This window comes from Oreochromis niloticus, linkage group LG20 (genome assembly GCF_001858045.2).
Source record: "Oreochromis niloticus isolate F11D_XX linkage group LG20, O_niloticus_UMD_NMBU, whole genome shotgun sequence".
Taxonomy (NCBI): domain Eukaryota; kingdom Metazoa; phylum Chordata; class Actinopteri; order Cichliformes; family Cichlidae; genus Oreochromis; species Oreochromis niloticus.
Genome location: NC_031984.2, coordinates 34,493,637 through 34,517,059, shown reverse-complemented (window position 1 = coordinate 34,517,059; position 23,423 = coordinate 34,493,637). Strand labels below are relative to the sequence as shown.

Below are 23,423 nucleotides of genomic sequence, written 5' to 3'. Positions count from 1 at the left end.
CCAGGACACCTCCCTTTATGACCTCGCAGGCTTGGGGGACACTGATCCACAACACTGAGAAGCAACTAGTCAGCATGAGCTCACCAACAACACATTTTAACGATCATATTGTACACTATTTGTCAACGGTGTTATTTAAATTTGTAGAATATCTTCACCCTTATCAAAGAAATCATAACTTATTTTAAGGTTTAACAGTCAACATGTGAGCAATAACTATAGACATCCTGTCATCATGTCATGGCCTTCAATACAGGTGTTTTCAGTTCACTGAGAACAGATGTTAGAGTTTCTGGGTCATTAACCCAGTGTTTTGGTTTTTGGACTTTTGGACCTTGTTTTTTGTTGTTCCATGTTTCTTAGTCTTTATTGGGTATGGTTTAGTTTTCTTGTGCTTTTTAGTTTCGTTATTTGTATCTCTAGTTCTAAAGTACTTGTGTCACAGCGGTGGAACGGACTCAGCCGCAGACTGAGAAATACGATTTAAACATTTCTTTATTATCCACACCAGGTGCATGATATACACATGGGGGAAAACACCAGGGTCTCGAGGGTCCACGGGTTCGGGGAACACAAGCCTTCGCACTGGCCCCGCTCCTCGTCCACACAAACTCCACACTAGCAGCTCCACTCACGCTCACGGGGTCCAGGAGTCACAATACAGGCAGATCTGGGAAACCTATTTACAGAAACGAGGGTTACTCATGCCTGCTTCGGAGCAGGCATGAGAAGCATCAGAATTCTGCAGAGCCGGGCAATACTAACTAGAGTTACTCAATATTCCAGCGACAAGTAGCTCAACGCTTAAGAAGAGTCAGTAACCAAATGCAGAATCGCCGGTGATCAGCTGCAAGTGTGTGTGCCAAGGGCGGGAGCTCAATCTGAGCTCCACCCAGGCAGAGCAAGGCGAGCAAGAGAGGGGAGAGAAAAGACAGAGCAAACAAAAACAAAAACATTTGTGGCCACACTAGGCTGGCCGGGCAGGCACAGGGACCATGGCAACTTGTTCATTTAGTCGGTTCCCTTTCGTGTCGTTTGTCTTGGTCTTGCCTCTGTGTGTACTCCACAGCAGGTCCTTTGTTTGTCCCGTTTCCCCAGTCGTGTCTCTGTGTGTCTGTCTGGTTTCTCTCGCCTTTCTGTCCCTTGCTCTCCTCATTCTCTTGCCCTTTCTCGTCCCTCACTCTCTCGCCCCTCCCTCTGTTCCCTGGGTTTCATCAGTCTGCATCTCGGTGTGTATGTTTCACGTACTTCCTGTTTTAGTTTGAAACAGGACAAGTGTAACACCCCTTTCAACACTTGGGATACAGATTTAAATGGTTGCCTGTGTGTTGGGCCAATAGCTGAGGTTCGACTACTGGAGCAAAGTGGATGACTAATGAAACGCTCAGAGAACTTGGTTTGATCGATTTGTATTCACAATTAAAGAATCTCACATACATACAATGAAAACAATAACAGTACATGAAAGGAAAAATTGGGCCCAAGTCATGGAAAATAATAAATATAACACACACACCCCCAGGGGATTTGACTCAGTCTCTCTCTCGTGTCAGCCAACACCCTTAAGTGTGAGTCCAGCAATGAAGATTCTCCTTGCAGGATGTGCAAAGGAGGAATGAGGTGCAAATCTGTCCTACCACTTAAGTAGAAGTTGTACAGTTCACGGCTCGTCCAAAGAATTTAGTTCTCTTCTTAAAACAATCATCTCAAGGATCCTGGAGGGGTGGCTCGCCATCTTTGGACTGGATCATCACCGAACTGTACTCCCCCCCCCCAAAAAAACCTGACCTGTATAACACAGTCAGAATAACATTCAAAATTCTATATTTAGTCATTTATACATATATCCTTTCTTATGTTTCGTTCATACATACTAAGAAATTTGCATTTTACCTTTCCAGTATACAGAAAGAATGAGAGAATATTCCAAAACATGGACAATGATAACTTCTTACCAAAGTAACCAACAAAATGGGCTCTCCTGGAGCTTCAAAATGGCGATGGTGCAGCGTTGCAGCACAACTACAAAGAAACATAACCCCATTTTCTTTAAACTGTATTCACCTCACAATGAACACAACTAAGGATTGATATAGGAACATATCAACATCTACAGCATACATATAACCTACAATCTTTACATGCAGCGTCATAGGAAGCTAACAAACTCTAACATACAGTTTAATCCTTACAATCATACATGTACAGCCACATGGCTAATAGCAATAGCTGCGATAGCCGCTAGCATGTCATCGTTAGTGGCTTAAACTCACAATATTCTTGTTCACAACAAATTAACTCACCCAGAAGAATCCGAGCAGTAACAAAATTCCTTTCTGGTTAACAACACTTTCCAGATAGTTTATTTCCACCGTACAATCCGACTGAATAAAAGCAACCACGCTTTCCACTTGGAAAAGACGGACTTTTTTTCTTCCTCTCCCTTTTTCCTGATATTCGTAGCTGCTACGCAGTGAACGGCAGGAGGCGGTACTTCCCCCTGTATACTTCAAGGACCATCACGGCATTATAGACATCTTATATTTTATTAATTCTCAACAAAATAATTTAACTTAATAAAACTTAACAGTGAACTCCAAATACTAACATCATTCATAACACACTAAAACCCTTAGTAACTCTCCAGGGTTACAGAAGAGTCCTGTGTGTTCTATACTTGGTTGTTCTTCCCCTGTCTTGTTAATTGATTTTCTTCACCCGTGTTCCCCAGGTGTTTCATCTCTCCTCTGACCCCCTCTGATGTATTTACTGTCTGTGTCTCCCTCTGTCCAGTGTGGCGATCTCCCTCATCCTCTGGCTGTGTGTTCCGGCTGGTATCTCAGTTTAGGTTTCTTGAGTCTTGGCAGTACTCAGTCATTTAGCAATAAAGCTGTGTTTAAGTTTAATTTTCCCAATTAGTCTGCATTTTGGGTCCTATATCAAGCCTTCACTGCTACATGACAACAGGCCATTGAGAAGATAAAGGAGTGTTTTGAGGAGCTGATGAATGCAGAAAATGAGAGAGGGAGGAGAAGGGATACAGGAAAGTCAGTGAATCAGTGAAGTGCAGTAATTAGCATTATTGTGCGATCTACTGTACAATATAAAGCGCCTTGAGGCAACTTTTGTTGTGATTTGGCGCTATATAAATAAAATTGAATTGAATTGAATTGAAATTGAATTAATAAAGAGAAAGCGGGGGCAGCTATGAAGAGGATGAAGAATGGAAAGCAGTTGGTCCACATGACATACCTGTGGAGTTGTGTAGATAGGAGAGAGTGTGGTGGACTGTCCAACCAGGTAGTTTAACACAGTCTTGGAGGGTGAGAGGATGTCTGAGGAATGGAGAACAAGCGCACTGGTAGTGATTTCAAGAACAAGAGTGATGTGCAGAGCCAAAGGACATCACTACAGAAGGACAAAGCTGATGAGCCATAGGATGACGATGTGGGAGAGAGTATTGAAGCTAGCTTAAGAAGAGAGGTAACATTTAGCAAGCAGCAGTATGACTTCAGGCCAAGAAAGAGCAATAAAGATGCAATGTTTGTTTTGGGATTGTTAATTAAGAAGGTCAGAAGGAAGCTCCAAAGAAAGCATATGATAGGGTGCTAGAAACTGTGGTACTACACGAAGAAGTCAGGAGTAAGAAAGTGACAGTGGGGGGAAGAGGCTGGGGCTGAGTCTGACTGATTTGGGCTGGTTGGTGGTGATGATTCAGGATCAGGTGGTATCCTCTGTGGACCGATTTGCTCTGTAAGCAAAGTGGTAGGGGTCCAGAGAAGTAGGCAGTCTCTGATATGCTGAGACACTATCTGCTTGAAACACTTCATGACTGCTGATGTAGGGGGTATAGATCTGTAGTCATTGAAGCTGTCTATTACAGGCTTTTAGGGAATGGGAATCATAATGGAGGCCTTTAGACAGGTGGTAATATTGGCATGAATCAGGCAGAGGTTAAACAACCTGATGAAGATCTTCTTCCAGTTGGTCTGCACAGGCCTTGACCACAGCCCCTGGGATGCCATCATAGAAAGCTCTCTTGGAGTTCACCACTCTCAGTCGCCTCCTAACCTCATGCTCCTCCAGGGAGTGTGCTGGGTGAGAAGGAGGGGGAGGTCAGGTGATGCTGAGCTTAGAAGTTGTTGAGCTGCTCTGCTAAGTGTGAAGCTGAAGGCCTCATCCTCCTCCTGTGAGCCTCCTTAGCTTGTTTGACACCCCTCCTCAGGTTTGCTCTGGCAGTGCGGTACAGAAAACTGTCCCTCAGCCTGAAGGCCGAGTTACGAGTTCTGATCAGAGCCTGTACTTCTCTCGTGATCCGAGGTTTCCAGTTAGGAGAAACTGTTACATTCTCTACACAGCACTTAATGTACAAAAGGACAGACTAAGTGAAGGTCTCCAGGTCCTGCTGTTCAAAGATGGATCAGTCTGTCAGATCAAAACAGTCCTGTAGCTGGATGAGAGCATCATCTGGCCATGTTTTAGTGACCTGGGTGCTTGGAGGGGTTTGTTTCCTCAGGGTGGTTTAAGAACGGATGAAGAGCAGAGAGAATTGGTCATATTGTCTGAGGTGTGGGAGGGGTGTGGCTTGGTAGGCCCTTGATGTTACTGTGCACATGGTCCAGTGTCCTGTTGCCCCGTGGTAGAGCACTTAACAATGTTGGTGGAATTTGGGAAGTACAGATTTCAAATAAATAAAGTCCTCAGCAACAACATGCCTCAGCCTTGATGTATATACAACAGAGCAGCAGTGAATAGTATAAGAAACTACAGGACTATTGACTGTGAGAAGCTTCTCAGTGCAGAACCTTTCTATTCACTGCAGGAGTCTTATCTTCCACTGTTTTCTCCTTGGCAGGTTATTTAACCGTTACTACTGAATCTCTTCCTCCTGTCGTCATTGGAGATACCGTCACACTCAAGTGCAACTTCCAAACAGATGGCAGCCTGCGAGAGATTGTGTGGTTTCGGGAAAGCGAACAGGTAAAGTTAGTGCTTTGAGCTGAATGATGATCTCGCTTGCTCACTGACAGGGGATTTCTTTAAATCACCCTGGCGTTCTTCAGCTGAGACATCTGAGTTAGAAAACACAAACACTGCAGATTTTCTTTAACTCGCGAGGGCAGCCATGGAACACAGGATCTGCGTCTCATCACTGTCTGCGTGCTTTATTTATACTTTTCTGTGTGTCTGTATGTCTGTGTGTGTGTGTGTGTGTGTGTGTGTGTGTCTGTATGTCTCTCTGTGTGTGTGTGTGTGTGTGTGTGTGTGTGTGTGTGCGTGTGTGTGTGTGTGTGTGTACAAAGATAACAGAGTTATTCTCAGAACTCAGAGCTGAGGTTCCCCTTTTCTAAGTCTGTATGCTCCAGAACAGAAAGAGGAAGCTGTAAGTTATCACAGAAGAGTTCATGTCAAAAGTTATTAGGTGAAAAGTCACGTAGACATGTGGTTTGCTTAGTGATCAATAAAAGAATACATTTCATGTAGCTGATCACATATACACGATTTTCCTTTGACACTCACAGTGACAGTACTAACAAACTTTCCATGTAAATATCTTGTGTGTGTAATGCTGCAACAAGAGTACTGACAGGGACTAGAAAGAGAGAGCAAATTTCTCTTACTGGCTTCTCTTTATTGGCTCCCTGTTAAATGCAGAATCGAAATCCTTGTCATCACAGCCACATGGGGTGGCTGTGGCTCAGGTGGCAGAGCAGATCAGCTACTGATCGGAAGGTTGGTGGTTCGATCCTTGGCTTCCCCAGTCTGCATGCCAAATATCCTTGGGCAAGATACTAACCCCGAGTTGCTCTCCAATGCGTTCATCAGAGTATGAATGTGTATGAATGTAGTTTAGGTTGCACTTGAGTTTAGAAGTGCTTGTATGAGTGGGTGTGAATGAGGCATGTTGTATACAGCGCTTTGAGTACTCCGGGAGAGTAGAAAAGCGCTATATAAGAATCAGTCCATTTACATTACAAAGTCTTGAATAATAAGGCCCCATCTTATCTTGAAGACCTAATAGCACCGCATCACCCCAACTGAGCACTTGGCTCTCAGACTGAATTGGAGTCAAAATGACTTTTATTGCAAGTTTGTGCGTGGATCTTGCTGTGGTGTTATGGTGCAAAGAAACAGTGATACAGACACAGAATAAAAGGTATTTACAGTATATGTAATATATACATTACTGTACTAATATTAACAATAAATACACATAAAAGAAATATATAATACCCAGTACCTACAGATATAGAATACAAATTATAAATTAACAAATATGTAAGATTATGAGTGAGGGGAGTGCAAAATATAGCTAGGACATGATGTGCAAAGAGTATAATAACTGTGTTACTGTAACATATTCACTGAGCAGTGATCTGCGTGAGGAGTCCCACAAAAAGAAGCTATAAACTATAATCGGGAAAGAACTATACTTATGCTGTGAGATGAGTTGGTTCTGATGGAAAGCAGCCTCCTGTCAGAGGGGAGTGTCACAAATAGATGATGCCCGGGGTGTGAGGGGTCAGCAGCAATCTTGCTTGCCCATCTCAGTGTCCTGGTGTGCACGTCAGTGGAGGTATGACACGCTGCAGCCTGCAGCGTCCTTGGCAAAGGCATGGAGGAGATGTGGAGAGATCTAGTGATGGAGGAGTTACCTTAACAGGTTATATGGTTTACTTTTGGTTCCTACAATATTTAAAAGTAGAATGGGAGGTAGAGCCTTCAGTTTTCAGGCCCCTCTTCTATGGAACCAGCTTCCAGTTTGGATTCAGGAGACAGGCACCTTCTCTGCTTTGAAGATTAGGCTTCAAACTTTCCTTTTTGACAAAGTATGTAGTTGGGGCTGGATTACGTAATCTTGAATCCTCCCTTAGTTACACTGCAGTAGGCTTAGGCTACAGGCGTCTTACTATGAAGGGTTTTTTCTTCAGTCACCTTCTTCACTCACTATGTGTTTGTACGCCACTCTGCATTCAGTCATTAGTTATTATAAATCTCTGGCTCTCTTCCACAGTGTATTTCTTTATCCTGTCTCCCTCCACTCACCACAAAGCAGTTGTGGCTTGAGCCTGGTTCCAGCAGAGGTTTCCTGTTAAAAGGAAGTTTTTCTTTTTCCTTCCCCCTCTCGCTGAGTGCTTTCTCATAGGGGCTTGTAGTTTTTCATGTAGTGGTATATGAGGATGCCAGACTACATGGACTGAAATCACACAAAATCCAAACCCTGGGTCAGCGACCCAGGACCATGACAACCCTATATTATACCTGTGAAATTCAATTCAATTCACTTTTATTCACATAGTGCCAAATCATAACGGGTCCCCTAAGCTGGATGAAATGAACTTAAAAGGAAATGAAAACATTAAAGCTGCAAGCAGCGATATGAGGGCCCTCGCACCCCAGCACGTCGAGCCAAGCCCAACACCTAAAACCAGCGCTTCCGATCTGATGTCACATTGATGGAATTCATGCATTTAACCATCAGCTAAAATTTCATCTCATTCAACCAATATTATAGTCATCCCACTAGGTGGCGCTCTAACCATTACTGACAAATGGCATAACAAACATTTCCGAGCTCGAGTCTCATCACACTTGCGACCTTTGGGAGAGATTGGACATTGTGTGTTTGAGTGACAGCAGATTACTGCTTTTTGGCGAGTGATTGAAACTCCACGTGCCGACACGACCAACCGTTTCCCTGAACGTAAAAAGCTTCGCAATTTAACATCACAAAGGTCTTTGGATTCCACGCACTGGAGATCGCGTAAATCTAATGAAATCCCTTGGAGGAGTTCGTCAAAGAACGGTGCCTGAAAAGAGGGGAAAATGTCGCCAAAATTACACATTAATTTCAATATGGCTGACTTCCTGTTGGATTTGGGATATTGCTCCAAGAGACTTTTTTGTACATCTTGATATCTCCCATAAGCTTACCAGGTTTCAGACTCATAGATAAAACACAGAGCAGGGGCTGTTGTTTTGAAATTTTGTAGGGGGCGCTGTGGAGCCAGTTTGCACTATTCATGGAAAATGGCAAAATAACAAGAACGCGCTCATCACATTGGAGGGCTGCGCCAAATTTCAAGACTTTTTAAACTTTCCAAGCCCCTCAAAAGCCACTTCATTGTTCATGGTGAACTGCGTTGCCACCAGGGTGCGCCGTTCAGTTTAAAGTCACAATTTTCTCACTGAAGCATCATGATGGACTGATGGTGATATTCACCGCTTTTGAAGTGGCCACAATGAACCTGTGAAAATCAGTGCAAGAAAATATAAGACATGACATTTCCTGTTCCCAGTAGGTGGCGCTCTGCGTATTCCTGACAATGGGCACATCAATCTGTTCAGGGCGGGTCTGACATCATCCCTGTAAAGTCTGGTTCTGATCAGACTGGATTTCATTGAGTTACACTAATTTGTTTCTTCATGGCGAGACCTCAATGTTCGCCATGCTGCTGGGGTCACACCCTCTCACGAAAACTCACAGTTTTCACTGTAACCCAAGACCAACTCCTTAAGGCTTTCCTGGAGAAATTTCAGGCTGTAGATGTCACCCATCACAATACTGGACCCCAAAGTGTAAAACATGACATTTCCTGTTCCCACTAGGTGGCGCTGTCCCTGATGTCAAATATGGCAGTGGAAATATGTTCAGGGGTGGAGCCTTATCGTATGTGTTCTCTTTGGTCCACGTCGGAACATGTATGACAGAATGAGAGGCAATAATATTTTCATGGCGAGTCATCGAAACTCGCCGTCGCGCCACGGCCTCACAGTATCGCGAAAACTCAAAAGCTCCGCAATTTAACATGGCCCAGTTGTGTAGTTGAAACTGACCAAAGATGAAGCTTATACGACCAAATCCCAAGGAGGAGTTCGCAAAAGTTCGAGGCATGGAAATGGCAAAATTAGAGCCAAAATGTCACCTTCACTTCCAAATGGCGGACTTCCTGTTGGGTTTAGGACATGGCCATAATAGACTTTTTTGTGCGTCTCCTAACGTTAGATATATTTGCCAACTTTCATACATGTAGGTCATACCCATCTCGGGGGCTCGCGTTTTTCATTTTTCTAGGTGGCGCTACTGAGCCAATTTTCCCTGGACATGTCTACGGACATTAAAATACGGAAATTTTCACCAGACCTGACGCGTGTGCAAAATTTCATGAGTTTTTGAGCATGTTTAGGCCCTCAAAAGGCCGATTCATTTGCCGTAATAATAATAATAAGAAGAAGAAGAAGAAGAAGAAACGGAGCAGATACAATAGGGCCTTCGCACTCTCAGTGCTCGGGCCCTAATAATAATAATAATTAAAGCTGCAAGCAGCGATATGAGGGCCCTCGCACCCCCGGCGCGTCGAGCCAAGCCCAACACCTAAAACCAGCGCTTCCGATCTGATGTCACATTGATGGAATTCATGCATTTAACCACCAGCTAAAATTTCATCTCATTCAACCATTATTATAGTCGTCCCACTAGGTGGCGCTCTAACCATTAATGACAAATGGCATAACAAACATTTCCGAGGTCGAGTCTCATCACGCCTGCGACCTTTGGGAGAGATTGGACATTGTGTTTTTGAGCGACAGCAGGTTACTGCTTTTTGGCGAGTGATTGAAACTCCACGTGCCGCCATGACCACCCCGTTTCCCTGAACGTAAAAAGCTTCGCAATTTAACATCACAAAGGTCTTTAGATTCCACACACAGGAGATCGCGTAAATCTAATGAAATCCCTTGGAGGAGTTCGTCAAAGTATGAGGCCTGAAAAGAGGGGAAAATGTCGCCAAATTTACACATTAATTTCAAAATGGCTGACTTCCTGTTGGATTTGGGATATTGCTCCAAGAGACTTTTTTGTACATCTTGATATCTCCAATAAGCTTGCCAGGTTTCAAACTCATACATAAAACACAGAGCAGGGGCTGTTGTTTTGAAATTTTGTAGGGGGCGCTGTGGAGCCATTTTGCGCTGTTCAAGGAAAATGAACATATAAAAAGAAATCCCTCATCACATTAGAGGTGAGCGCCAAATTTCAAGACTTTTTAAACTTTTCAAGCCCCTCAAAAGCCACTTCATCTTTCATGGTGAACTGCGTTGCCACCAGGGTGCGCCGTTCAGTTTATAGTCACAATTTTCTCACTGAAGCATCAAGAGGGACTGATGGTGATATTCACCGCTTTTGAGGTGGCCACGATGAACCTGTGAAAATCAGTACAACAAAATGAAAGACATGACATTTCCTGGTGCCACTAGGTGGCGCTCTACGTATTCCTGACAATGGGCACATCAATCTCTTCAGGGCGGGTGTGACATCATCCCTGTAAAATCTGGTTCTGATCAGACTGGATTTCATTGAGTTACACTAATTTGTTTCTTCATGGCGAGACCTCAATGTTCGCCATGCTGCTGGGGTCACACCCTTCAGCGAAAACTCACAGTTTTCTCTGTAACCCAAGACCAACTCCTTAAGGCTTTCCTGGAGAAATTTGAGGCTGCAGATGTCACCCATTACAATACTGTACCCCAAAGTGTAAAACATGACATTTCCTGTTCCCACTAGGTGGCGCTGTCCCTGATGTCAAATATGGCAGTTGAAATATGTTCAGGGGTGGAGCCTTATCATATGTGTCCACTTTGGTCAAGGTCGGACAATGTATGACAGAACGAGAGGCAATAAGATTTTCATGGCGAGTCATCGAAATTCGCCATGGCGCCACGGCCTCACCGTATCCCGAAAACTCAAAAGCTCCGCAATTTAACATGGCCCAGGTGTGTAGTTGACACTGACCAAATATGAAGCTTGTACGATGAAATTCCAATGAGGAGTTCGCAAAAGTTCGAGGCATGGAAATGGCAAAATTAGAGCCAAAATGTCACCTTCACTTCCAAATGGCGGACTTCCTGTTTGGTTTGCGCCAATGGTCCCACAGACTTTTTTGTTCGTCTTGGCATGATACACATGTGTGCCAAATTTCATACATGTAGCTCAAACGATGTGTTCGTAGGGCTGCATTTAATAAGGCAAAGGTGGCGCTACTGAGCCATTTCCCAGTGCTCATATGTAAAACCATTAAAATACAAAATTTTTCACCAGACCTGGCATGTGTGCAAAATTCCAAGAGTTTTTGAGCATGTTAAAGCCCTCAAAAAGGCCCTTGTCTTGCCTGAATAATAATAATAAGAAGAAACAGAGCAGATACAATAGGGCCTTCGCACTCTCGGTGCTCGGGCCCTAATAATAATAATAAACCGAGCAGATACAATAGGGCCTTCGCACTCTCAGTGCTCGGGCCCTAATAAGTGACTGAATTTTTCTGATTGTGACTGAGGGGAATAAAAAGAAGTTCAAAAACTGAAAACAAAGAAAAACACTGTCATCACATAGACAATTCAAGGATGCAAGCAGGCAGGTGTATTTTTTTCAAAGTCTACAATCAAAAGACACCTTCATAAATAGAAATACAGGGTTTACAGCAAGGTGCAAACACCAGTTACACTCAGCAGAATGGCTACATTACTTTGCCAAAGACACCCAAGAGTTTCTCATGGCAAAGAAAGGAGATATTCTTCAACCTCTGTGTTAGTCAACTAATCGAAAACTGGAAATAAATTTTTTACTTTTTTATGTTGGGTTTGGCAAACTGCACATGTCAAGGCTGATATAGGACTTTCAAATTGATACCATAGGTGTGTCTACTAAAACTCTCAGATGATTTTGAATTTCAGTGACCTCAACCTGAAGGTCAGAGGTCAAGCTTTCTGAAATCTTGTAAAGCGATAACTCGAGAAGGAAGTCACATAAGATTTTGAAACTGAAACCATAGGTGTATCAACTTGGAAGCTGAGGCGTCCATAAATTCATGTCTACATTGTGCGCCTCCTCTAGTTCAATTGAGTCTAATTCTAATGTACTTCTCCCTTGCAGATTATTGAAGAAGCCAGTGCCAAGCAAAAGATTTTCAGCTATGATGCTATGTACAACACTAGCTACTCCCACATGGAGGACAACCACAAACGGGAGGTCCTAGTATACCAGTCAACAGTGCGGTGAGACTAGTACACTGAAATAGTGTTTTTTTTATGCTTTATGACAATTTTCCACAGAAAATCAGAGTTGTTAAGAAAAATCATCCTTTGTTATTCTTGTAACTCTGTACATGAACAGACTTCCAGAAGTTCACATGGAGGATGATGGCCTGTATGAGTGCCATGTAGGGATTTATGACAGAAATTCCAGAGACAAAGTTATTCTAGCCTCTAGCAGTATCACCCTCACTGTCATAGGTACGTATTCATATTAATTTTGTCCCATGAACATCTCTGGCTGTATCAGTGGTTTTCTCTTGGCACCATGCATATCTTTTACTAAATTCTGTAGCTATTTATGGAAGTATTGTCAAGTATTTCATTATAGCTATAGTTTGGTTATCATTTGCCATTGGTGTATATTTTACAGGAAGAATTCATTAGATTGGGGTAATAAGATGTAAAAATAGTAAAAAACAAAACAAAAAAAACATTATTGTAATGTTTTGAAATTTTTGCTCTTCAAGGTGTTTGCACTGCAGTGTCAGCTCAGCTTCATTAAAACACAGTGAAATGAAAGCACCTTTCTCTTTGACTGCCTTGGCCATTGTATTTTCTCTCCAGTACCTCCAAAGTCTATCTCTGTGGTGGTGGCCAACAGCCCAGCACCATTCAGCCGTTACGAGGCTCAAAACTTCACTCTGGTTTGCATTGTTACAGGAGCAAAACCAGCTCCCATGGTGAGATGGAGAATTTTTTTGTCTTTATCTCTCTTGAAAGATTTGGTATTTGCTTCACTGCTAAGTATGTGAGGAGGGAGAACGTAATTGTTGATCATCTGCCTATTTATGAATATGGAAACAACTCAAATATTTCCCTGATAGAGTTGAAAACTGTGCTCTTACTTTCACTGCAGAATTAATGTTGTGTGCACTGCTGGATTTGGTTGGTGCTCACATAAAAAGAGCAATAACCCCTACTTGATGCACCCTACAGCAGTTGGAAATTTGGAAACAAAAAAGCTATTTAAAACTGTGTTCTGTACCCTGGATGCACTCTTTTGAACATGCTTTGGGAATTAATTGCATTGGGAATTAATATTAGAGAATATTATGTGGCTGTAAGCAGGAAAATTCCAACACTCAGCAGCAAAGTGACAGCGTCTTTATTTACAGTACAATTTTGTGTTTTCCACTTATGCAGCCAGCTTTCCAGTTCCTCATCGGCTGCTCAGTATTCTTCACTGCAGCTGCTCCTCAAAAGTTCGTTTTATTTAACCGAGACAATGATAAGACAATGCAAAAATCACTATGGGCACTCGACTATGCAATGAAAAAGATAAACACAGCAGCTTCCCACTGACTTGTCTGGGAATACAGCAACATGTACATTGCAGCTACATTGTTTTTCATTGTTGAGGCAATGTCATTTTAGAAACAAAATTCTGGCTACCCTCCCTCCCTCCCTCCCTCTTGCCCTCAGCAGAGACAGTTTCAGCCCTATCCCAGGCAGTGACCCTGAACTAGATAAGCAGAAGAAAATAGACGGATGCAATTCTGGCTGAAAATGCCACTACAAAATAAAAAGGCAATAGAGCAAGAACAATGCAGACCCATCTTATAGCAAAATACAAAAGCTCTATGTACACTGAAAGGATGATTAGATTTTGTTATTCACCCTGTTCCTATTTCATTTTCCCCCTTTTGCACTGTAAGCCATGTGTCACAGCCCTGTTTGGATGCCTAAACCTAAATGATTAAAAACAAAGATGAATCTAAACATTTTGCCACACGGGGCACAAATCCTGTATGTAAAGTTGTCTTAGCACTACCGACTCCTGAATTACAACAAATTACAACCTGACGACTATTTGATTTCTCCTGGTTGTTGCTTAGCCGTAAAAGGCTGATGAGTTATTATTATCTACTGGGCAGGTGGGAAAACAGGCGGCATGGACTTGCATGGACCAAATTAATTAATAGCGCAGGTGCAAATACTAAAAATCTCGGATGCATTTGAATCTCGGTGACCTCAACTTCAAGTTCAAGGTCAGAGGTCAACTTTTCTGAAAATCACCTGGGAGATTTCAGATTTAAACCATAGATCTATGGAGGAGGAGGCTGAGGGGTAGCACTGGTGGCTGCCAGCATTTTTAAATATTTTACAGCTGTGGATGAGACTCACATTTCTCCGCTATCCTACTAACTTTAACACCCACAATGGAATTCTCCAGATGAAGTTGACTTATGATTAAATGTCTTCAAAATGCCTAGTGAGTTTTTCTCTCTCTGCTGTTTAGGTATACTTCAAGAGAGATGGTGAGCTTATTGATGTTGTGCCAACAGCCCAGTCTTTTTCTTCAGTAGGAGTCCAAAGTAAGAGCCCAGGTCACAAAAAGAGCTGGACTATGAACCAGGAAGGGCTTTGGAGTTCCCAGATGTTGACCAGTCGAGATGTCGATGACACCAAACTCCAGAAGTCCCTGCTGGAGCAAGAGGAGAAGCAGGCTTGGCTAGGCCATGATGGACCTGTTGGCTCTCAGGGCCAAGAAGAAGAGTCTGAACTGAATCCTGAAGAAACCACTGAGATGATCCCTGAGACAATAGTGAGCAGGGAATTTCCCCGCTGGGTTCAGACTACTGACCCTCTCTATTACTTCTATCACCGGCAGCAGGCAGCAGGCGATGGCACCATGGAGGTTAGAGCCATGCTAACCTGGAGCCTCAACCCCCAGCTGGACAATGAGGCTCTGTTCAGCTGTGAGGTCAACCACCCAGCTCTATCCATGCCCATGCAAGCTGAGGTCACATTGGGTGAGTCATTCACTAACTGGCTGAGCTAACATGCCAACAGAGTTTTTTTTAAAATCCAGTCACATGTGTTCAGTGTTCGCTGTGTTATTTTTACATTTTTCCTCTTAGCTGCTCCCAGAGGACCTAAGCTGTCCATGAGTCCCAGTAAAGCCAAAGTGGGAGATACGGTGCGGATCACTGTGCAGGGCTTCCAGCTGGGACCTTCTGCAGTGAGTATTCAACACAGAGACTCTAAAAATTTCTGTGAAGTTTAAAAATCTCAACGAAGGTTTAGGGGAGATTCTGTTATCAAAAGATAAAGGGCCAAAAGAGGTTTTTTTTTAACTCAAGGAGTAAGACAAGTTTATACGTTTTAGAGTTGTTTTCTCTAAGACAGTAATTTGCTTTGCTTCCTTGTTGATCACATCAGGAGGCAAAAGCGTGGCTGCAGGGCGGGCCCACTAGCACAGCTAAAGAAACAGCCATTTAAGCTACCACTTCCGAGTATTTTCCTCTCCAACGTCAGGTCCATAACTAACAAAATCGACGAACTGAGATTACAGATTGCAGTCAACAAGTGTGTATGGGACAGCAGCATAATATTACTCACAGAGACTTGGCTGCAGCCATCAATTCCGGACTCGGCTATTGAGCTAGCAGGCTGCACGGTCCACCGTCACGACAGGAACGGCCACTCCGGAAAGAACAAAGGAGGGGGTTTATGCATCTACACCAATGACAGCTGGTGCAAAAACACAAAGACTGTAGACAGCCATTGTTCCCTGGATTTGGAATATTTGACTGTGAAGTGCAGACCCGTCTACATACCTCGCGAATTTACTGTTGTCATGGTAACGGCCGTGTATGTACCACCCGATGCTAATGCTAACTCGGCCATGGAGGAGCTGCACAAGACAATAAGCAATCAGCAGAATTCCCATCCAAACGCAGTGCACATTATAGCTGGGGACTTCAACCATGCTGATTTAAGGTCAGTATTCCCCAGATTTGAACAGCATATTAAATGTGCAACGAGGGGGAAAAACACATTGGATAAAGCCTACAGCAACATCCAAAAAGGCTACAGAGTAACCCCTCTATCACATCTAGGTTTGTCAGACCACATGTCCATGCTGCTGATCCCTGTATACACTCCCGTTAGGAGAAGAGCCCCCCCAGTCACTAAAACTGTGAAAACCTGGCCAGAAGGTGCATCACATCAGCTGCAGGACTGTTTTGAAAACACAGACTGGAGCATGTTCGAACATCAGGACCTTGAAGAGCACACAACATCAGTGCTCTCATATATTAACTTCTGTGTCAACAGTGTCACTGTGGTCAAACGTTTCCAGGTGTATTCCAACCAGAAACCCTGGATGACTAAAGAGGTCCAGGTCCTGCTGAAGCAACGTGACGCCGCTTTTAGATCCGGTGATGGTATGCATTACAGTTCAGCCAGATCTGAGTTGAAAAGAGGCATCAGAGAAGCCAAGGCAGTGTACAAGAGAAGGATCGAAGACCACTTCAGCAACAACAACTCACGACAGGTATGGCAGGGAGTTCAGCACTTAACCAACTACAAACCTTGCAATACCACGTTGACTGAGGGTAACGCGGCGCTTGCGGAGGAGCTGAACCACTTCTTCGCACGCTTTGAGGTGAAGGGACCAGAGGCAGCAGCAGCAAAAACATCGGACAGCAGCAGCCCAAGCCTCATAGTGCAGGAATATGAGGTGAGGCGCACACTGAGGGCAGTGAACCCCAGGAAGGCCGCCGGACCAGATGGGGTAACCGCAAAGGTCCTAAAAGAGTGTGCAGACCAGCTGGCTGGGGTCTTCACTAAGATCTTCAACACCTCACTGTCCCAGTCCTGCATCTCGCCGTGCCTAAAGTCGGCCACAATTGTCCCACTGCCAAAGCGTACTAACATTAGCAGCCTCAACGACTACCGACCAGTTGCTCTAACACCTGTTATAATGAAGTGCTTCGAGAAACTGGTCCGACGTCACATCATGTCCTGCTTGCCACCCACACTCGACCCGCTCCAGTTCGCATACAGAGCTAACAGATCAACTGAAGATGCCATTGCTACAATGCTCCACACCACCATCTCTCACCTGGAAGTGCAGGGCCGTTACGCCAGGCTGCTCTTTATTGACTTTAGCTCTGCTTTCAATACGATATTCCCAGACAGACTAATAGTTAAACTGCTGGAAATCGGACTTCCTTCTACCACCTGCCGCTGGATCAGAGACTTCCTCTCAGACCGTGTACAGAGAGTTAGAGTGGGGCCTCATCTTTCCTCAGCCCTCAGCCTTAACACCGGCTCTCCACAAGGCTGTGTACTGAGTCCCCTACTGTACACTCTGTACACACAAGACTGTGTTAGTACCCACCCAGACAATGCAGTCATCAAGTTTGCAGATGATACCACCGTGGTGGGGCTCATCTCTGGGGGAGATGAGACGGTATACAGAGCTGAAGTTCAGAGGCTGTCAGATTGGTGTGTAGATAACAACCTGGACCTCAATACCACCAAGACAAAAGAACTGGTAGTTGATTTCAGAAGGAGGAAGTCTGAGCTCCAGCCTATCAGCATCAACGGAGAGTGTGTGGAAAGGGTCTCCAGTTTCAAGTTTCTGGGTGTGCACATAGACACAGACCTCCAATGGAGCTCTAACACCTCTGCGGTTTTAAAGAAGGCCCAACAGCGTCTCCACTTTCTGAGAATCCTCAGAAAAATGGACCTGAAGAAGGAGCTACTGACCGTCTTCTACCGCTGCTCCATTGAAAGTGTGCTGACATATTGCATCAGTGTGTGGTTCTCCAGCTGCACCACAGCACACAGAAAGGCACTCCAGAGGGTCATCAATATGGCCCAAAAAATCACTGGACATCCTCTTCCCTCCCTGAAGGACCTGTACAGCACTCACTGTCTCAAGAGGGCGTGCAGCATCCTACGGGACTGTACACACCCAGGACACTGGGTGTTTAAGCTGCTGCCGTCTGGCAGGAGGTTCAGGCTGCTGAGGTTCCAAACAAATAAACTCAAGAACAGCTTTTACAACAGGGCAACAGCCTTAATCAATGCAAATAGCTGACCTGACTGGCTACCTACCTGGACTTTTTGGGAGGGGAGGTAACAACGGTAAAAACAGTAATAATATTTATATTTATAACAAGGTGCAATAATAATTAATGTGCAATAATAACAGTGTGCAATACAAATACACTTCTTCTTCTTTTTTATTACTAAGTTATTATACTGTGTTGTGTTGTTTGTGTTGCGTTGTGATGTGTTGTATCGTGTCGTGTTGTGTTATATGTAGTGCCGACGTAGGACAGTTTTCCAATTTCATTGTACTATTGTACTATGTATGACTGTGCAATGACAATAAAGAGTTTCTTATCTTATCTTACTTTGAAACTCAACTCTCAGATTATTTCATTCAGTTGCATGATATAGTTGAGCTGTTGCAAACAGGAACAACCTCATCAAATGGTTCTTTGAAGGAAAGTGTGTGTTGGGGCGGCAGAGTGGGGGTCATACAGTCTATGGTCTATAGTTAATAAAGCATCAGATTTTTCATTACTGTGATTTATCTGTATTGTAAGACTAAAACTAGATGAAAAATTTCGGATTCTAAAGATTTAAAATCTGCTATATGACTAAAATAGACTTGATCTGGCAGTTTACAAAGGCTTGTTATATTTTATTACATTTTTATATTTATAACAAAAATTATGAAAATTAAAAACAAGTTATACTTCTTAAAAATTCCAATAGAATAAAATAAACACAATATATCCAGCCACCCACTTATTCTGGTTATCCAATTTAGGGTTGCAGGAGGTGCTTTTGTCATAGGACAAGACATAGCTGAATACAGACTACAGGCAATTAGTCTCCAAAATAAAAACCATGCTGTCCAATAACTGTTTTAAAACAGTAACTAATCCAACAAGAGTAATGACTGAAACATAACTTTCACCATTCTGAATGGTGGCCAATGACAGTGGCCTCTGTCATCCCGAGGGTCTGGGTCTGCCTGAGGGGATTCTCCTCATCTTGTGTTAATTTGTAGGATCTTTACCTCTACCTTCTACCTTACTCTGTAATGTGACTATTGTCGTGATTTGGTGCCATATAAATAATACGAAATTGAATTTGTTTTGCTGCTCAGAGTTGTCTTTCTTGTCGTTTTTCATGTGTTTTTATAAACTAGACTTCCTACACCATCACAGTTTACAGTGTTTTTATGTACAGCTTTAAAATAGCTCTACAGGATGCAGCATACAGCTCTGTAGTACATTTCATGTGATGGTATTCCAGGCATTAGGTTGAAATCACAATAAAAAGCACTTGAAAAAATGACCTAATTTATAAACTAAGATGCAACCAGTTAATTTCAGTAAGGATTCTACCAGGTGGGTGCAAATTAGCAGGTGAAAAACTTTTAATATTGTGACATTCAGATTTTAATAATAAATCTTCAGATCTGCTTTATTATTTGTGAGATGTAATAGATACACTAGTAAAGAAAAAGTACAAAAAAATGCTCTGGAAACTGTGTGTGTGTGTGTGTGTGTGTGTGTGTGTGTGTGTGTGCACGCGCATGTGTCATTGTGTGCATATCCATACAGGAGTCTTATGTTGTTATTCTACTCCCTCTCTCTGATTTATGTTCTGTTTCATCAAAATACCATTGTTAACCTCCTAGGACCTGCAGTCCACATATGTGGACATCACATTTTGTGTTGTCTAGACCAAAATACTAAATTTTGTTCTACAAGGGCCTGATATCCACTTACAAGGACATTATACTGCAACTGTTCCATTGAAATTTAAAACGAATGTCCTCTGATGTGGATCTCATTTTTCTCAGAAACAAAAATCAGGTAATTCTTTGTTTTTACATTCATCAGGTCCCAATCAGCCCAAATATCAAAGAGAAATTAAAAATGCATGCCATGAAAGAGTTCGAGTCTTAGGAGGTTAAGGAGAGAAAATATGTAGGGCTTCACTCTGAACATGCTCTATGAACTTTGGCTCTGTAAAGGAAAGCAGCCAGGTTTTGGTATTGTACTCAAAACTTTGAGCCATCCAGATGTGCTGTTTTATTCCAAATTACTGAACATTCTTAGCAGGAGCTAAGGCATGTAGCATGAGCAACCGCAGACAAACATTTTGGCCTGTCTCAGTAAAGTCCACAGCATCCAACACTCTAAAATTGGTCCACCCCAAGGATCTAGTCTCCCAGCACAAAGAGTTCCAGTTAAGTGCCAGGGGGATTGACATAACAATCCTCCTGGACATTGGGGAAACCAAACAACCTCTGGCTACGAGGATGGCACAACACAGAAGAGCTAACTAGTTAGGCCAGTACTCCACAGTCTATTTACACCTAGAGTGGCCAGTGATGAGGTTTCAAGGATGAGGATGTACACATCCTGGAAAGGGAGCAACACTGGATTGAGCAGGGGAGTCAAGGAGGCCATTTACGTGAAAAAGGAAAAACCATCTCTGAATCGAGGAGGGGGCCTAAGGGTCCATTTGTCACCATCTTACAATGCTGTGATTGCAGCCATTCCCCGACTCTCTGTGAATGGGACTCATGAACATTGATCAGTGCAGGGAAACCTGCAGTCAGCTGAGACTAAAGAAGTCACCTGGATGAGTGACGAAACGTTTCTCCCACTGAAAACATCCAGATGAACAGAATCAACTCTTTGGGATTTCCTGACGTGGATAATTGAACATGCATCAAGATATCCTTGGGCGACCCCAATCCATCGGAATCTGAATGTTACTTTGAAAGCACTTAAGCATTGAGTAAGTGCTGGTGTGAATGGGTGAGTGAGGCTTGTTGTATAGGGTGCCCTGAGCTATCTGGGAGACTAGCAAAGCATTATATAAGAATCAGTCCAGTTACGACAATACTTACTTTTGCATTGTGGGAGGAAGCTGGAGTACCCAGAGATGGCCCACACAGACAGACGTGCAAACACCACACAGAAAGACCAGGTCAGATGGTGGATTTGAACCCAGGACATTGTTGCTGTGAGGCAACCATGGAGCCCCATAAATGTGTAGTTTATTATTTCCTAGTTGGGCATTGTAACACAGGGGTGAATGGTGATTGAATTGCTTATGAAGAAATCATCAAATTGGCATTGGAGGAAGTACAGTATGTGATACAAGTTCCAGAAGCTGGTGACAAGTTGTTCTGTTCATTTAGAAGAAGACCAGAAATTTGTCTTCATACCAGTATGCGATTGGTTTCCTGAAAATGAACAGCAGTAGGAAAGCATGGGCACAAGAGATCCTGCATGTGTACTTGTGAATTAGTTATTATTAATTGAGGCAATGGTTGTGATTTAAGAATATGTAAATAAAATAAAATTTAATTGATCTGAACATGAATGTAATCTGAAGGAAGATGTGTGTTCTTGACAAAATAATCGAGAATACACTTTTAAGCTGGATGAAAATAAAATTGGAGGTGGAGGTGAAGCTAACAGATTATATTTCTAAACAACACAAGGCATTTTGGGGCTGGACTTGCAGTACTTTTTGTTGGATAGCTGTGACAGTTTCACTGGCATAAAATTCTAAATACTTCTCATGCTCACACATTTGTGTGTCCACAGAGTGAAGTCTTCCCTGAGCCAATATTCACTTGGACCAAGGTTGGTGGGGATCTGCTCGATGGCAGAGCAGTCCATAACGGAAGGGAACTCATCCTGGAGAGAGTCCCTGCTGAGCTCAATGGCTCCATGTTTCGCTGCACAGCCCAGAATCCTCTGGGCTCCACAGATACCCACACCCGCCTGATTGTGTTTGGTGAGTTGTTTGTGCAGGGATTCGTTCTGATCAGTCAATGTTTTCGGCCTTCTCAAAGCGAATCTTGTGTTTTTACAGACAACCCAAGACTGAAGAAAGGAAAAGAACATTACATTGGTATGTCAGTTTCGGTACAACTACAACTGTGACGGTGGCAACTTTGCACGAGTCTAAAAGAAAAATGAGAAGTATAAAAAGAGAGTGACCTCGAGGTGTGGGCTTTTTGGTTCCCAGCACTTTTTAATAACTACACATAATCTGAATACCTCCAGGAAGTAGGGCAGGTCATCTGCTAATCAGAAGGTGGGTGGTTCAGTCCCTGGCTCTTCCAGTCTACAGTGCCCTGACTGAAGATACTGAATCCCAAATTGCAAATTCGTGATAGAAAGCAGTTAAAGGCATTGAATTAAGTGCTGAATCAATGTGTCAAAAGTATTTACAGTCCAAAGTTTATTTTTGAAACTGTTTGTAGTTTCTATCAAATGTTTGTTGAACAAGATTTTCTAGTATTTATGAACCAGGTGTGTAGTTAGAAGAAAGCACAGTGTGTATTGTGTTTATCAGTGTGACACTTTGATGTATTTGTGATCATTTTCAAACTTTGGAGTTCACACACACACACACACAGATGTGTACTGGATTGATAAATAACAGGACAAACTGGCTGGTTGACAGTACAAATACAACATGCTTGGAGAGGAGGTTGTAACATCAGCATTTGAATTTTGTATTGTTTGTGTGCAGCCATCAACACAGCAGTCGGTCAACGCTCCCTCGCATTATCCACCATGCTGCTGCTGAGATTCACCTGTGAGCTGACGTGACCTGAAGCTCTGCTCTGCTGCTAAACACACTACCCACTTTCCTGAGGCACCTTCAGTGACCCCTGAAAGTAGTTAAACCTCCACCCAGTCCTTCTGCTTGAGCAATTAGGAGAAAGGACTCATTCTGATTCTGCATTAGACACAGAATGAAGTTTCAGAGGCAATTTACATGTAATCTTGGGAATACTTGAGATTTACCACTACCATAGGGATGATAGTAGATAGACTGTAAGTTGGCCAGTCAGCATTATCAGCTGCCAGGATTTTGATCTATAACATCACTCCTGCTGCCAGATTTATGTCAAAAAAACCCAGGCAAACTTATAGACACATCAAATATTGAATAGTTAAGGCTATTATTCAAAAATGATCTGGAGAACGAGTTCTTAGAAATCAGCAAATCTGGACAGCTTTCATATTCTTGCATAAAATATCTGATGTTTTTGGGTCTGGTCATTCCTTCCCAGTCTGTTGAGTTTCTAAAAGCCATAACAAAACCTGTTATGTCAGAAATTACTCATTTATTTTTTTTGATTGTGTTTAATCTGGATTCAAAATATTATCTATAGAAATTGAAGTTGGATAACTTGCTTCCCACTTCCCACTAAAAACTTGTAACAATGTAAAACTAACAATTCTCCACTACAGTCTTATGTATGTCTAAGCATAAGTATTGTGAGTTTATTGCAGGTAGAGATATTCTTTTCTTAGCTCAGGTGTGGATTTTTAAATAAAATATATTTAATCAGTGAAAACACTCTTGACCCTTCACTGTAAACCCGAAAAGTTATCAGAACTTAAGACAACTGGTTGAATTGATTTTCCTAAGTTTTTCGAGTTGATGAACTTAAAAGTTTAAAGTTATCAGAACTTCAATATTTTGATTACATTTGACATGTACCCTTTCACTAAAATAAAACTAAAATAAAACTG

At 42.8% G+C, this 23,423-nt stretch overlaps 1 protein-coding gene and 1 long non-coding RNA gene across 11 annotated transcripts in view; one reads left to right on the top strand and one right to left on the bottom strand.

The window, feature by feature from the left end:
* Nucleotides 1–23,423, top strand: part of LOC100709480 (immunoglobulin superfamily member 21) — a 52,051-nt gene extending 28,628 nt beyond the window's left edge. For 3 of the 9 annotated variants that reach the window (XM_025901717.1, XM_025901718.1, XM_025901716.1), the window contains 9 exons: nucleotides 4,856–4,980; nucleotides 11,930–12,051; nucleotides 12,170–12,288; nucleotides 12,655–12,770; nucleotides 14,330–14,843; nucleotides 14,952–15,052; nucleotides 21,474–21,666; nucleotides 21,745–21,783; nucleotides 22,411–23,422. In XM_025901717.1, coding sequence (XP_025757502.1) covers nucleotides 11,978–12,051; nucleotides 12,170–12,288; nucleotides 12,655–12,770; nucleotides 14,330–14,843; nucleotides 14,952–15,052; nucleotides 21,474–21,666; nucleotides 21,745–21,783; nucleotides 22,411–22,490 — 1,236 coding nt within the window. In that variant the 5' untranslated portion in view covers nucleotides 4,856–4,980; nucleotides 11,930–11,977 and the 3' untranslated portion in view covers nucleotides 22,491–23,422. Of the gene's footprint in view, nucleotides 1–4,855; nucleotides 4,981–5,400; nucleotides 5,734–11,929; nucleotides 12,052–12,169; nucleotides 12,289–12,654; nucleotides 12,771–14,329; nucleotides 14,844–14,951; nucleotides 15,053–15,252; nucleotides 17,193–21,473; nucleotides 21,667–21,744; nucleotides 21,784–22,410 lie in introns of those variants that run through there. The other 6 variants (XM_025901720.1, XM_025901719.1, XM_025901721.1 and 3 more) reach the window with 4 other exon arrangements.
* On the bottom strand, nucleotides 1,277–4,920 carry LOC102075927 (uncharacterized). 2 transcript variants are annotated; one of them, XR_268212.4, is made up of 3 exons: nucleotides 2,304–4,920; nucleotides 1,956–2,022; nucleotides 1,277–1,788 (listed from the first exon to the last, which is right to left on the bottom strand). It is a non-coding gene; the product is annotated as an uncharacterized LOC102075927 (long non-coding RNA). The 2 variants fall into 2 exon arrangements; XR_003215534.1 differs by having other exon boundaries at nucleotides 1,277–2,022.